The 16,240-nt window shown below is 36.3% G+C and overlaps 1 protein-coding gene and 1 pseudogene across 1 annotated transcript; both read left to right on the top strand.

The window, feature by feature from the left end:
- Window positions 1–1,561: 1,561 nt before the first annotated feature.
- LOC121427893 (mucin-5AC-like) lies at window positions 1,562–7,570 on the top strand. The gene is made up of 6 exons (XM_041624466.1): window positions 1,562–1,851; window positions 2,844–3,029; window positions 3,671–3,874; window positions 4,738–6,672; window positions 7,133–7,318; window positions 7,539–7,570. The coding sequence occupies exons 1-6, from the start codon at window positions 1,773–1,775 to the stop codon at window positions 7,568–7,570; spliced, it is 2,622 nt and encodes an 873-aa protein (XP_041480400.1). The 5' UTR covers window positions 1,562–1,772.
- Window positions 7,239–11,551, top strand: LOC121428204 (annotated as a pseudogene).
- The last annotated feature ends 4,689 nt before the right edge of the window (window positions 11,552–16,240 follow it).

Here is a 16,240-nt window from a genome sequence, read left to right on the forward strand (position 1 = left end):
GTTGTTCCGATATTTGCAAACTGGCGGACAGGGTATACAGATATATATGTTCGTTAGTCTAAGAAGAAAAGAAAAGGTTTATTGATACGACTAATTGTGGATTATTAGAAAGATAATAGGTCGAGTTATTCCGAATGTTTGTTACTCAGATATTACTAGGAATATCAGATAATTTAATAAAGTTTGATAATCAGAAAATGAATTATGGTTAATTAAAAACCATTATAATAAGAAATAAAAAAATACAAACCTTATACTGTAAATTTTCGGAAGGACTAACTAGAACAAATGGTGATATTGATATAAGTCTGCAACGACAGTCGAGCCTAATATTTGCTCTTAATATCTTAAGTTCGGGACATCTGTCCAAGTTTCGTGCCAATGATAGGGGTAAAATCATATATATATATATATTCATTTAAAACAAGGGGAAAATGAAAATAACCATGATCAAAACAAAACTTGAGAAAAAAAGCTTTATGTGAAATGAAATAATTACTCATAAAGAGTGAGATTCGATTCAGTCTAAGATTCTTTATAAAACTTCGTGCATTGATCAGTTCACCTTGAAAAACCGGAAACAGAGTGATGCTACTTCAGTTTTCGCTAAAGAAAAAAAAAAGCAGGAGACTGAGTGGGCACTTCACAAAGGTGTTTTGAATCTATATATTTGCCTTGTAGTAAACCTTGTCAAATGCAATATAGTCGTTACAGAGAGGTGTGGAAATGTTTACTTATTGGAGTTTTAGAACTGTAGGAATATGAGTTTGATCAATAACAAATGATATGTTGACATAACAGATTTCTTGAATACTTCTCAAGGTGTGTCGCTGATTGGCACTCCAGATTAGGGAGGTGATTCAGAGACGCCAGTCACACTCCTACACTGATACCCAATCGGCATATTTATGGTCAAGGCATGCACTTGCAGAATAACCGCATGGCTTTAGCTGAAAAGTACGTTAAAAAAGGAAAAACAAAACGAGGTATATCAGTCAAATGGAAATCGTGATCAGTAACCATGGTAACCAAACTATTCAGTGTACACAAATCATACAAACTGGTAATATTTGTTGGTGTTAGAAAATGTCATTTCACTCTTGCTAAGTCAAAGTAATTACAACTAGCTTATTGTCTGCCTGATTTAATAAAGGTCAAATACATGTATTAGGAACGCTGTATCCAACCTGTCAAAAGCAAGATATTGGGATAGGGGTGTGGATGTTAGTGTGCTTGGAATTGAATTCTGAACCGATCATGGTTCTGGAACCAAGGGTACGAACCACTATTAAGCGCAACAGGACTAATTATAATTCAACCAAAGAGCGCTCGCTTTGTTTCATGTATCATAACCATACACGAGTCGAATATGCACATAAGTCATTTCTAAACGATCCCTGTTTTCCGATTGATATCGATCTTTCCAGTGTGTCCTGGGCTCAAGGCTATAATGTTGTCATTTTGTCCTCCAATCTCTCCCATCATCATTCAAATTATTTCATTGACTTCGCATTTTCTGACTCGTTACTCCTATGCCCACACTCTCTTGGTAATGGTTTTCTGGTAACAAAAGTAAAAATAAGACTTGGCAATTGGTATATTGGTTTGGAATCATCATATCTCTAAGCTTATATAGGAATCGTCCTGGTTAATATCGGTTTAATTGTCTAGTTGTTACCAGAATTCACGACAGGATTCGAATATTTATTTGCATCGCTTTGTCGTTGGTGTTTTGGACTCCTCAAGTTGAACGGCCATTCATTTCAACAGTTATGAAGAGCAATACATTATTTTGCTCGTTTATAATTGCTGCTATTTTTGCAGTTTTATTCATTCAGCAATCTAAAGGAGGTAAGTTATTAATGTAAATTCTCCGTTTTTTTACAATCAGTAATATTTTTGAAGAAGTTATGGCGTGTTTATTTTTAGACTCCAATCCTTCGGTAATGATATCAGACGCTGTTGGGGAAAAAATAAAGTTGATAACTTCACACAAGAAAATACAAACTAAGATTCACTCTACTTAAGTGGCTTATTGATAAATATGTTTCACAATAAAAAAAAATATTAGAATTGAATTAATTTGACTTGAAGGTTTTATTATCATTTCATCGCAGCCAGTGGCTGAATTGAGAAAGATTTTAACGGTAAAAACATAATATATAAACATAAACAGCGAACTATTTGATGTAAATTATAACCGCAACAACAGTGAAAGTAAACAAATATTTTTTAAAGATATGTCCAATAACCAATTAATATTCTAGTAAACTTTGGAGACATTTGAGGTTAAAGGCGGGAAAACAGTTTATTGGGGTAATGAAAACACAGTCACTATAGACAAAAAGATACATTGATCATGTAGAACCTATGATTGCTTTATTCTATTTTCTCTTGTAAAAGTGATATCGACAATATTAGGCACATGATAAAATGTCATTCACATATCTGGGATTGAGGAAATTAAAAGGGATTGACAATTCCTCACGAGCTTCAACTTCGTCATCTGAATTATTTCAGTGTTTAGTGAAATATTGATAAGTAGCTGAGCGTGTATATATTAACACTTGTTTTTTCATAATATGATATTTTGGGGCATTTTGCTTATACAATCTGCAAACAATCTCCTGTAATTGAAAATGGAAAGCCGGGATTCAATCCCCGGCCGCGGTACTTATGCCCTTGAGCAACGCATTTAATCTGCAATGCTCTTTTATCCTGATATCAAATAAATTGAAATGCTATATGCATTATTTGTAACTAGGTGTGAGCTTGTTAAAACAATAATAATAACACAAATAATTGTTTGCACTATTCTTTATTTGTTTTTACATTTCTTCTAGAATGTGAAGCCCCTACCTTGTCAGATGAGACCCGTGTCATTGTGTCACCTGATCAGAATACGTACAGTGATTGGTCCTATATTCAACTCACGTGTGATGAGATGTATTCACCAAGCGGGTCTGACTATAGCTATTGCGATCCTCAAACAGGATGGGACCCCGATCCATCTTCTTTCTTTTGCTACGGTAGGATAACATTTTATAGGGGGCTGCGGAAGCGGGGGCGGCTGGAGCCCCCCCCCCCCAGCCGAATTATTCCTCTGCATGGCTGAAGCCCCCCCCCCACACACACACACTTTTTCCAAAACCGTGCACAAAAAGTACAAATGACTACAGGATTGTGATTTTTTGCATGGTCCCCCCCCCCCCCCCACTGTGAAAACCGTTCCGCGGCCCCTGTTATGTTAATGCCATACCGACACAATGGACCAAACATAAATTGTAAATTTTCATTGGTCATATCTGTGTCAGTTTCGTTGATAGGACACTATTAATACTCTTACAGTAAACATTAAAACTTTACTACGTTTTTGTTGAAATGTTAATCAAATAATATTCATGTTATGAATGGTAACGTTATTCTTCTGGCAATTGGAACCCGGTTCTTTTAGATAGCGTCATTGGATTTCGACACCATTTGATAGGCAATTACATATCACCTCACCTAAGGTATCTTTAGAGGATACTTTTCATCTAATGAATTTCAGACTTTTATTCATGCCTAATCATCTTCACTCTCATCTTCCCGCTCCACAATCTGCCTTTCGTCTTCTTCGATGGATCCCTTTGTCTCATTTTTTTTATATGTCCTAATCAATTCATCTCAGATGGATGTACAGCCCCAAGTCTCCCTTCGAACACAATCCAATTTCCGATTGGTGAGTCATACTCTTCAACCCAGGAATCCTACGATCACAATGACATCATCGTATACGAATGTGCTGAGGGGTTAGACGGGACTCTTGTTGGGCCAGACCAGGCAACTTGTATCAATGGAGTTTGGGAACCCTCACTAGAACCTTACTGTACAGGTGAGCCATGAATATAAGATTGCGAAGGTAACATTGTCTTTTGGGCAAAATTAGCCTCAGATTAGGCCCCTTGCTCTGTTACAACGCCACATTGGTATTATGATATTCCCTCTAATCGTGTATAATAACCTGTCATAATGATAGTCGCTCTACTAGATTAAGAACCTGCAATGACCCTTTTTGGGGTCCAGAACCTATGGGAAATTGGAGCTATTCTATATATTTGCTTGACACGTGTTTTTTTTATTTGTGACTAGCCACCCCAAAATCAACAATAATTCACCAGGGGAAGGTTCTCTTTGAATAGTCAAAATATGTGTTTTTTTCTTAAAAAGTAAAAAAAAAAGAGAAGAAAATTAGCTTATCTGAAAGACTAATTCTTCTGCATAATAAAATGTAAACAAATTTGAAGTTGTAGTCAAGATATACGAGAGTTCGACTTTGACATCATTTTGGCGGACTTCCTGGAAGTTTATTAAAGATTGCACAGTTTGCACATCTCATATTTGAGTGAACTCCGAACTTTAAAGTGTGTTTTCCCCTTATTCTTTGAAGGTTTACTAATTTTTTTTTGCATTCAATCACGGAGCAAATGACTATAAAAATAAATTGATTCGCCATCTTTTTTATACAATCCTGAACTAAACTGTAACATTTGATGAAATTTAAGATTTTTAGTGAGTAATTTAGGTTTGTGACATTGTGAGGTGTAAAACTGCAGTTATTCTGATCGCGCAATTCTCGAGAATTGTCAATTTAGTGAACTTCGGAGCACGGTAGAAAAAAAATCAAGCACATTAACCCAAGTTATTATTCATTTTTGTAATATTTAGGTTATAAAGTAACCCTATTTTCCATTCCAGGTTACACAACAGATGCTCCAATAAATGAGACATCTACTTCCTCTCCTACTCCTACCAGGCTCACAGACAGTTTCACAGCAACACAGGGATCCGGTTCTACATCGGGAGTTACGCAAACGACAGGCTCATCATCTTTAAGGACAAACATTCTTTCTACATTAAGAGACGAACCTGTTTCAGACTTCTCTACGCATACAACAAGTGGATCCCCGTTTATGAGCACCGACTTGGCTGAAGTGACAGACTTCTTTGAAAATACTACCGATCTGCCGTTACACAGTTCTGCAACTGATGAAATAAATCACCCAACGGCTTCTACGTCAGAAACCACCATGGCAACCTGGGTCCCCGACTCCACGGCACATTTGAGTGGCACCACAGGATCGTCTACAGTGAGCACCGATTTTCTCAGCACGACCGAGCTTCATCTAACCACGCCAGATCTACCATTATACAATCACACAACTGATGTAGATAAGCCGTCGGGTGAAGCAACTACTTCCGAGATCACTACACTGCTTCCCATAAGTACATCAACTCTTGATGGCACTATTGTCCAATCTACTCTGCGTACTGATCCGTCTGATGTAACCGAGTTCGAATCAACGACAGCCGAACCATCATCACATATGCCAACAACAACACCTGATGAAATGCATTCAACAACAGAATCGCCTACTTTAGAGATCACATTGACTACACTGATCCCTGAAACAACTCGATACCTTGAAGCTAAAACGGATTATCCAGATATGACAGAAATTGTTACTGACCTGACGTCAGAAAGGTCGGACACAGAGAACCCTACACCAAATAACGTTGTAACCACTGACACTAATTCAACAGACTTTATCACGGCATCAACTATGTCAAATACAGTCATGACTGAGACCGTTACAGCAACCGCCGTGGATAGTACGCATCCTACTAATCAATTCATTTCCAATACTTTTGACACTACTGAAATATTTGATACCACGCAAAAGATGTTTTCAGGAAGTGCTACAATGCCATTGGAATCTGAAACAAGAACAACCCCTCAGAGTGTAACACAAGGCGATGAGACAACCGAGCTTCAAAACTCGCTCCAAACCACTCTAGAAACAGATTATGAGTATATTACCACAGACGAAAATACGACTAATGCGATGACACCCTCATCATCTCCGGGTGCAACTACTAATTCGCAATCCAGCACCACAGAAACAGTAACTGATGAAATAGGTGTTTCCTCGTCCAACAGACTTATCCCCATCACCGAGCATTTCTTCACAACTGAGTTAGTAACTTCCGATTCTACGACAGCAAAGTTGACAGAATCACCAGGAGCTGCTCCAGATTCATCTACGAATATGCTCACCACACCACCTTTGGATATGGTGACTACGTTTCTATCTACCACTGATGACGGTTTTCAGACCACACACCTAAGAACATCTGACGGAACGGGTAGTACGGCACATACCGTATCAGACTTTACGGAAAACATGACCACGTTTTCCCCGCTCTCTACTGAAATAACTAATGGGGACTTAAGAACTTCTGACGGAGAAGGGACTAATACCCCAGACACATCTACAGCAAGGGTATATACTGAAGAAACTCACAGTACAGAATTGCCAGTTTCTGAAATGGTCACCGACATTGATATGACATCAACGTCAACTGTTTCCACGACAACTGAACAAGACTCAATTATTTCAACTTCTACACATTTACCAGGTACAACCAATGAAATATCCACACCTCTTACAGAAATAATCGGAACATCGCGTCTCATGGAGAGTACACCACAGAATGGCTTGACATCTTACGACACAACGGTTCCTGGGAAAGTCACCACCGTAAAACCGACAGAACCCAAGAAAACTGAATCGCCAAAGACTACCAAACAATACTCTTCTGGTCCTTCGACTTCTGCTATTACTGCTACTGGTAGGCTATTGTCTTCTTATTTTTACTCCAACATTTAGTGTTTCCACGCTTCGACCACTTACTCTGGACATACATGTATCTATGCTACTATTATACGTGCATTAAGCCATGGAATTTCTTACACAGTCAGTCATATGAATATAAGTGTAAAACAAATCCCTTACATTAAGGAGCTATGTAATCTGCAATCAAGTTTTCTTTTCTTTTTTTTCGATTAAGATGCGGACAAGTCCACATAACCTAAGAACGTATTAATAAACAGAATAAAGTCGTATTGATAATGGTTGATCACATAATTGGCCTTGCATATTGCCGTGATGTAACTTCGAGGGCAGATATTAGATTTATCTGCACCTTTTTTCATATTTAGATATCGCAATTTGGTATCAAATTCTGCTATAACATACGAGACCTTAAATATGAAATAAAAGTTCAATTATGGTATTAATTCAACCTGCAGATTCTGGGCCAGCTGCTACAACAGATTCAGTGCAAGTTACAAACACGCAAAGTACTTTATCAACATCTCGAAAGACCACGATACCTGGGAAAATTACGACAGTCAAACCTACGGAGTCCAAGAAAACTGAACCACCAAAGAGAACAACCATATCCGAACCAGCTTCTGCAGCTACCTCTATTCCTGGTATGTTGATCTTAATTTCAGTTCATTTTAGATCTTATTTTTTCAACTTTAAACAAAAATAATTGCAAAATCCGTACATGAACAAGACAACAATTAGGTGTAAGTCTTATGCAATAAAAGACTCCTGTAATAGACTTGAAATGAAACTGTTAATACTCTTTGCAATAATAATGATAAAAAGGGCAAATTGTTATGATTATGAAGGGAATTATTTTGGTAGGTCTCATCCAAGTTCCATTGGAACATCTTTGAGTCATGCGATGGAATTAATTTTCTATTATTGTGATATTTCCGTCGTCACTTACAATACCAATCCTTTATCAGGTTCACCATCTTTCCTCATGGTCTATGAGATTCTTGAAATTGATGGCAACCAAGTCAACTTTACTGATGAACTGACAGATCCTCAAAGCTCCCTGTATCAGCAACTTGAAGCTCAAATTTGTAACTTGGTAAGTATATATTTGTTTTAATCATTGGGGTTTGTATTTTGACGAGTATGATCACTATGATAAACTTTTCAATTAATAATTCTTGGCGAGACGTCATCTCGTAGATATCACAACCTTCACAGAAGAAGGGTTAGTTTGTGTTTGATTAATGTACACATCTATAAACTGTAAAATGTATTATGATTATTAGGTTAGTGTTAAAGCGGAAGGAAGTTGGATGAATTAGAATGCAGGTAATATATTTAAACTCGAGTGACATGAATCAATTTCCTTTTTGGGATAGTCCTGTACAATCATATTTCGTTAGATGGCGCTCTTCACAATGACCCTTGGTGATGAAAAGTGTTCGCCACAAGTGACGAGTCAGCACCGTGAATAGGGTGTATGACTCGAAGTATTCAATTTCTTTAAGAGCTAGATTGTCCTTCGAGGTCACCTATACGTGTTAAAATTTACATGCATTTGACTTGGCAAAGTTGTTACAAAACCTGAACAAAACTTGAACAATTGTTTTCAAATTCAAATTCTATACGCAACAACAACCATGGATAGTATTGGTATCACTAGTCAATTACGTGTCCTTACCCAAACGCAGAATGTAACATTTTGTCTCGAATTATAAGTCTATTAGAATGATCAGAAAATGTTTCTCTATTCAGCAATTTTGCTACATATAGGCTGTCCAGCTAGGGCACTTACCCAGATACACATTCTTTCAAGTGGCCTTCGTGATTATAAACCAAAAATTGTAACAATGTTAGATGAAATAAACTTTCTGTAGCAAAACTCCTTTTCCAAAATAGGAAAATCTGGGTTTCTAGAGAGGGGATTTCCCTATTCAGATGTTAACATGAACGGTTACGTTTACGATCAATTTATTTCTTTTTAAATGACCACGAAATCAATGTTCAGGCTGTTGGTGTTTATGGGATCTGTCTGGATACGCAGGATGCAGTGTGTACAACTTCACATCTGGAAGCATCATCGCGTGGTTCTACACTGAGTTTTTACCATCATCTGACGTCACAGAAGCCACTCTCTTGAACACTACACTGACCGCACTTGAGAATGGTAATGGGAGTCTGGAAGCCAATGGTACCGAATTTACCATCGATAAAAAGACTATTTCCATTACAGGTAAGGATTGGTATGTATGCAATAAAACAAACTTGTGGGACTACATCAAAAGTTAATGCTTAATACAAAGAATTCACACAATTCGTTCAATTTCGTAATTTGAATTGTAATAAAAAAATACAAATTTCCACTAAAACAATGAAAAAATGATAATGAAAATTATAAGCAAATTAAATACTACATAGTAAACATTTTTATTTGTGTTACATCACAAATTAAATTTGAAATATATTTTTGTTTTTATTTCCTTTGTTTTTACTTGATAAAAGAAAAGAGAACTAGAATAACAACGAGAACTATGTGGCCGAAGCATTCGTAATGGCAGAATGGGGGGAAGCGATGATAATTTTGCTCGATAAAATATGTTTTGTTCGTGACCATAGGTATCAGGTATTAGTATTAACTACGTTATCAGGAAAATATATTTGTTAATGTTTCAATTATTATAATGATAAAATTCGTTATAAGAATTCGTTCATAGATTCAATCTTGTATTGTTTTTCTTCCTCTTAGAAATCAGTGTGCTCACAACTACTATGCTAATTTCAAAACAGCCAACAGAGGTTACGCCTAAAGAATCAGGTAAAACAAAGTTTTTGTGTTTACGTTTTGAGAAGCGATTCATATATTTTTAAAATTCATTTCATTTAATTTATTCCGCTTAAACAAGACACAAAAAAGAATTGCAGAAAATCGTAGAAATACAAATACAAACTTTTTACATGTTAAATAATTGAACGTAGAGCATAATCAAGTCACATGGGTAAATAATATTATTTTTAACATGATAGATTCGTATATATGATGCCTTTGCATATTCACTAACCTAATGAATGAATATATTCATCATTTGTTTATTAGATAGCTATTACTTCGATAGACCATAAATTAGTTGGCAAAAACTTATTGATGTTTTGAATGTACTATTTATAATATATAACGAGGAGGGGTCATCCCTATGGGCTGACGTCATATAGACTGTGCTACAAAATTTTATTATACGCTTATCGTCATTTGTGCATCATTCAAAGCAAAATTAATTTCTCAATTAATTTCCATTATCGTAGAAAATAAATGGCAGATTGTTGCATACAGTATGATTGGAGCGGTTGCCTTCCTTCTCCTCGTCGTTCTCCTTCTCGTATGCTGCGGTGAACGCATCTTGAGATCATGTCGAACCAATGATAAGCTTGTCGTATCGGTCAATGGTAACCCGGTTTCGATAAGTGATGGAGTAGTTGCTGAAGAGGTATGTATTTTTGGATGGTTTTAAAAATGCAAATGTGCAGTTGGAAATGAATTTGTCAGATTTAATCTAATGCATGTATTTTACACAAAATAAAAATGCAAACAAAATATAAATGTTTGTAGTTGAATTTCTCCTCTCAGACGTAATTTCCGAAAAATAGCTCTTCACCGAACAATTTGAGGTCTTTTCGTATTAAAAAAAATGAAAGCCAAAAATGAAAAAATTAATGAAAAATAATTTTTAAAAAAGAAAAAGGTCTTCACCCAAAATTTTAAGTCGTTTGGTATCCCAAAGGAAAAGTGAGAGAGAAAAAAATAGGTTTTCAACACCAATTAAAGGAGGAGGGGTGTATATCAAGCAAATTGAAGGGGGTGGGTTGAACACCTGTAATCCCCCACCCCCTTTGCCCAAGCTACTGCCAGGCAATATGCAGTTGTAAATTTGCGACGTCGCTTCTAAAACGAACTTAATTTGTCAGAATTACAATTGTACACAGGCTCAGGAAAGCGAGTGTGGTGTTCTTTCAAAGGACATTATATTATTGAAAACAAAATGCGTCATAGAAGTCGCTTTGCAAAGATGCCCATGTCGAGTGTTGAGAGGTGACGAGAATACCAAGTATTCATTTTGTGGGGATTCAATTTTCTTACCATCCTTCTTTCGAAAACTTTCTATGAATTACTGATTCGACGTAATTTCTTCATTTTCTGATGCTTTTTCATATTCAGTATGTGGATGGCAAAATATACACTGTAAAAATTGTGGTGTTAAAACTGACACCAATTGGTGTTAATAGAGGACCACACCCTGAGGTGTTAAAATTACACCCTAGAGATTGAACATAACACCAAAGAGTGTAAATGTAACAACCAAAGGTGTTGTAATAACACCTATAGGTGTAATACAAACGCCACCAATTTAACACCGGTGTAAAATGACTGGTGTGGTCCTCTATGTACACCGGCTAACACCACAGTTTTTGCTTTGTATGTCAAAATTGACTGGCCCTTTTCAATATGAAATCTGCAGGGAATTTCGCCATGGCAAACGTACAAGTCCCATAACTTTGGTTTCTTCCCGGGTGCCTGGACTGCCTCCGACAACGAACATGACCACGATCCCGACATGGAGATGGAGGAAAGAACGACCATTGAAGGTCAGGTACACGACGTCGATGACGAGTACGATGACTACTCCGACGACGAAGATACAGTGTTTGACGATACACGATTTCCACCTCCGCCGTCGACGATGATGACGTCACCACTGAACGAAGACATGGTGCAGTCATATCCGGCCTATGGTGGGTTGGGCATTGATAATGCCACATATGACATGGTTTCAGACTGAATTTTCTGAGGTGAAAATAATTATGACAGGGTTTCGTATTCAAAATATTTCATAGGCCTATGTTGAGCAATGCAAAACGGAATGCACGAGAAGTAGAATAGGCCTATTGATTTGAAATTTGTAGTCCTTATTATTATCGCATATGTATTCTCGGGAGAAACTGGCAGGCGGTCGGAAAAGGCACAGTTTGAGGGGCGTGGTCTTGAATTGGTTTGTCCGAGTCTTCTCCAAAGGACCACGGTTCTCAGACCTTTAGTCCCATGAAAATCTCGGAGACTGCGCTCATCTGAAAGAGCGTTGTTTCAATATCGGAACGTCGTGCCTGCGGTCTCAGCACTTTTGTTCAGTCTGGTTTGTAAGAGGTGTGTTTGTAGGAGTAGACCTGTGTTTCACTGCAAGAGCCTCTCTGGGCCTGAATTTCCTTGCATTCACTGAAAGTTCACCAACCAATGTTGAAAAAATGGATACTGGCTAGATGGTTATTGATTCAACTCCTACCTAGGATTCCCCGTTACCACAAACATGTACATAGTACGCTTCCATAATCATATACTTTGCTTCCATGGACACACCCTTTTCATAGGGGGGGGGGGTGATTATGAGTCATAAATCAACATTACAAAGGTGTTCGATTTCGCAAAACAAAAAAGCAACTCTCACACAAACACACACCCTTAAAATCACACATGTATTTGTAGAATCAAGCAATGTATTGGTATTTCCACTTTTTTTATGATGAACAAGATAAGTACATGTATACAGTGCGTCCCAGAAAAAACGAAACCGAGATTTAGCGATCATTTATCATTACTTAATCATAAATAAAATAGACAAATGACCTACCAATTTAAAGCTGTGAATCTCCTCTTTCATCTGATATTACTTAGATTATTTCTCATTCACGCATGAGTGAGCAAATACAATTTGAAAAAAGGATACCAAAAACTCATTTGGCGGGGGTATTTGGGTTTCAAAAAGAAAACCACATTTTTGAACAGTTCAATATCTCCTCTTTAATTTGATACCTAAATTACAGAAAATGGTCAAGAAATAACAAAGTTCTGGTCATTTGAAATAAGGCTTGAATTTCAATAATTTCATAAAATGAAGAGGTTTCTCCAGGCTGGCTTTCAAACTCACTCGACACTCTGTTTTGTTGACGATCAGCCATGCATTAAATCTTTTGTTCACCATGCGACAGCTTCTGTGGGAAACCGGTGAAAACACGTTTATCTCATGAAATTATGGAAATACAAGCCTTATTTCAAATGGCCAGAACTTTTTTATTTCTTGACCATTTTCTGTAATTTAGGCACCAAATTAAAAAGCAGATATTGAACTTTTCAGAAATGTGGTTTTCTTTTGGAAACCCAGATACCCCCCGCCAAATGAGTTTTTGGTATCTTTTCTTCAAATTGTTTTTGCTCACTCATGCGTGAATAAGAAATAACCTTAGTAATATCAGATGAAAGAGGAGATTCTCAGCTTTAAATTGGTAGGTCATTTGTCTATTCTATTTATGATTAAGTTATGAAAAATGATCGCTAAATCTCGGTTTCGTTTATTCTGGGACGCACTGTATAAGTAAACAATCACAAAGAGCGAGCGAAACAAAATTATATAGACCTAAAAATGGACACTCTATTAATGTTTTGGGAATCATGAATAGGACGGACAATTTGGCATCTTTCTATATACGTTGATAATGCGACCCGGAATCTGGGCATTCTAAATGCATTTTTTGGGTGAAAGTCAATAATGCGAGCGCGAAGCGCGAGCTGAAAAAATGATATTCCGATCTGAAGAAGGGTCAATTTATGCACTATTTCAGGAACTGTGTAGGGAAATTGAGAAGAAGATATGGATCGCAATGAATAAAAGGCGCTAGCTGATATATTATTAGTGTCATTTCGATTTAGGACCGGATATTTCAAAGACATAATGTCATCATATATGAAAATAATGGCTATCTTCCTACTCCTCTTCCTAAGCGCGAAATGAAACTTGTCGATTTTCCAATCTGAAAAGTGACAATTTGATAATTATGAATTCGTGAATATGTTATTATTTTATTCATTAAAACCTAATGATAGCTCGATATTTTTTTTATATTAAGGCCTGGAAACTGTACATTTTAAGCACTTTTATAACTATGAATACGATGCATGCCGGGTTAATGCGTTTTTAACAATCGATGCGAGCGCAAATCTTGGGCCGAAATTTTTATCAACTCTCATGGAAAGGGTTTTTTAAGTAGTTTGTGAGAATTAATTTAGAGATATACATAACTAACCTTGATCCGCCTATGGAAAACAGGGTTTGCCATTTTCTTGTTTATTCATTGGCAGACCAAAATTATATGCCTATATGTTACGATTCCTGCATGAATGAAGGGCCTACCTGAACAAAAGTTGCAATGATAGACGGAATCTTTTGCCGCGTGGAGCGCGTGGAGAAATCATGTTTTTTTTGTAATGTAGTATAGACGTAAAATCTAAATTTTATATTGTCGTTGTAATATAGCAATTTTATTTTATTTTTGCACTTACGGAGTTATGGGGGGGGGCAAAACGATGTGTTTGCCACATTTTCATTGCTGGGTGATCGCCCCCTTGCCCCCCCCCCCCCCCAGGAAAGACACCTCTACGTGGACATGATACTAGAACTTCACGAGATGAGAGTTGATATGCGAGAAAAGTAATGAATAGATTTTTAATCTCAGGGAAAGATTAGTACAGCTCCATAGTTTGAGAGAAGTACTTCTTTAAAAACCTTTCATTTGTGTTTATTTCTCAGATCTATATCATGTACATATTAGATATATATACGTGTGTGTAGATAATATTCACTTGAATGTATGAATGAATGATAATTTCTATAATTATTATGGTAATGATATAAATGATAACGATAACATAATAATAAAAAAAAACAATTATGGTGATGCTAATGATATTAATGATCAAAATGATAATAACAATAATAATGATTATTATCATTTCTGTTAGAAGAAGAGGAAGAACAATGAAGAGGAGAGTAATAATAATGAGAAGAAACAGACTGAAGAAGAAGTGAAAGAAGGAGAAGAAGAAAAATATAAAGGGAAGAACGAGATAAATATGATGACATGAAAATTGTATCATCTAATATGGAATTTGGCCCACGTTTAAATTGTTATATGCATGAAGTACAATACATTTATAGTAATTTCATTTCCTTTCGTGAAAAAGCGACTATAAGATATGATTTGGATGCTCGTAGTATAAATGTATTTTGTATCCTTTAATCTTTTAATTAACATTGTGTTACCATGGACCTACTACCGTCCATGGTGTCACTATTTATGTGTCTAAGATGTTAAGATCTAAATATCTTACCTCATCAGCGTTTAAACAGCTGATTTTCCCAATCCAATTTAGTGATATCTTTGATAATTTTTGTTTAATCACTAACTGGTTATCATGTGGTGTGCGATTTACATTTACTAAATGTTTTATGGTGTATTTTATTCAGAATCTTCATCTGACTTGTATATATTATATCCTAGTCAGAACTAGTTAAACGTTGGTCCCAAAGAGTGCTTTTTATGTTTATATATTTAATGATTTTGTATATATTCAAGCATTTTGGTTCCATTTGTTTTTCTTGCACTGATTGGGGTAAAAAAGGTCATGACATGAAATGATAAATTGTAATGTAATGTAATCAAAATTCGTATGTTCAATGCTTTGTTATTAAAGTTCTCGTAAAACATGAAAAATCGTCTTACGCATGAGTTGACTGTATACGGTTAATTGTGTACTTTTGTCTTGATGATATAAAGAATACTAGACAAAACAAAAGGCATGAGCCTTTGCTCATGCCGGACCAGCCCTGTGGAATTCACTACCACAGGAGCTGAAGAACTCAAACTCTGCAACATACTTTAAGGGCAACCTAAAATTACTTTTGTTCACGAGCAGGTACTAGGTTTGAAGACAGTCATTTTTCCTCATTTTTAAATCAAGGGAAAGACTATACAGGTTAAATAATGGACCAGTTCGTAGTTACTTCATGGGCAATTTTGGTCAAATGACCTTTCATTTCTGTCATCATGATAGGCAGATTTCAAAGCAAGATATTACGCAAGCTTGCCTTACATAGCAGGATGAAGAAATTCGGACCAGGTGACTAGAATAGCACACCAATGAACACTTAATAAAGGTATTTGTGGCATTCCTACTTTGAATGCATATCTTAGCATGTTGCAAAATGTACTTGACAAACTGTGAAATACCAGTCGTTCGTGGAAGCATTGTTTTTTGTGGATGTAAATGAAAACGACAATTCAAAAGAATAAATGAATAATCAAGACATCAAAGTTGGTGCTTATCTCATTAGATTTTAAAGCACCATGTCACTTTAGTACAAATGACCTTCTTCTGATCATGCGTAGAATCTTTTGATCATGCGCAGAAAGGAACTACGAACTGGCTTATTGTCAATTTTTAATAACATCCATGACATAGGGAAAATTGAAATATAGTTACACGATTTTGGCATGTTCATCTTGTTCAAGCTGAATCCTCCACCTCCTTTCTTTCACTATATATTTTTTCCCATTTATTTATTTTGCTATTAAAGGAAAACAAAATCGTATCTAGAGGGTTTTCAGTCTTGTAATTCATTCCCTCTGTTGCGCCACCATTGGCTTTAATTAGCCCCATTCTAGTGTAGTAATGAATGACAGTTCAG

This window comes from Lytechinus variegatus, chromosome 14 (assembly GCF_018143015.1).
Source record: "Lytechinus variegatus isolate NC3 chromosome 14, Lvar_3.0, whole genome shotgun sequence".
In the NCBI taxonomy this organism is placed as follows: domain Eukaryota; kingdom Metazoa; phylum Echinodermata; class Echinoidea; order Temnopleuroida; family Toxopneustidae; genus Lytechinus; species Lytechinus variegatus.

Coding starts and splice junctions, on each gene's coding strand:
- LOC121427893 (XM_041624466.1), top strand. CDS start 1,773: ATGAAGAGCAATACATTATTTTGCTCGTTTATAATTGCTGCTATTTTT. Junction 3,030..3,670: donor ATCTTCTTTCTTTTGCTACG/GTAGGATAACAT, acceptor AATTCATCTCAG/ATGGATGTACAGCCCCAAGT. Junction 6,673..7,132: donor TTCTGCTATTACTGCTACTG/GTAGGCTATTGT, acceptor TTCAACCTGCAG/ATTCTGGGCCAGCTGCTACA.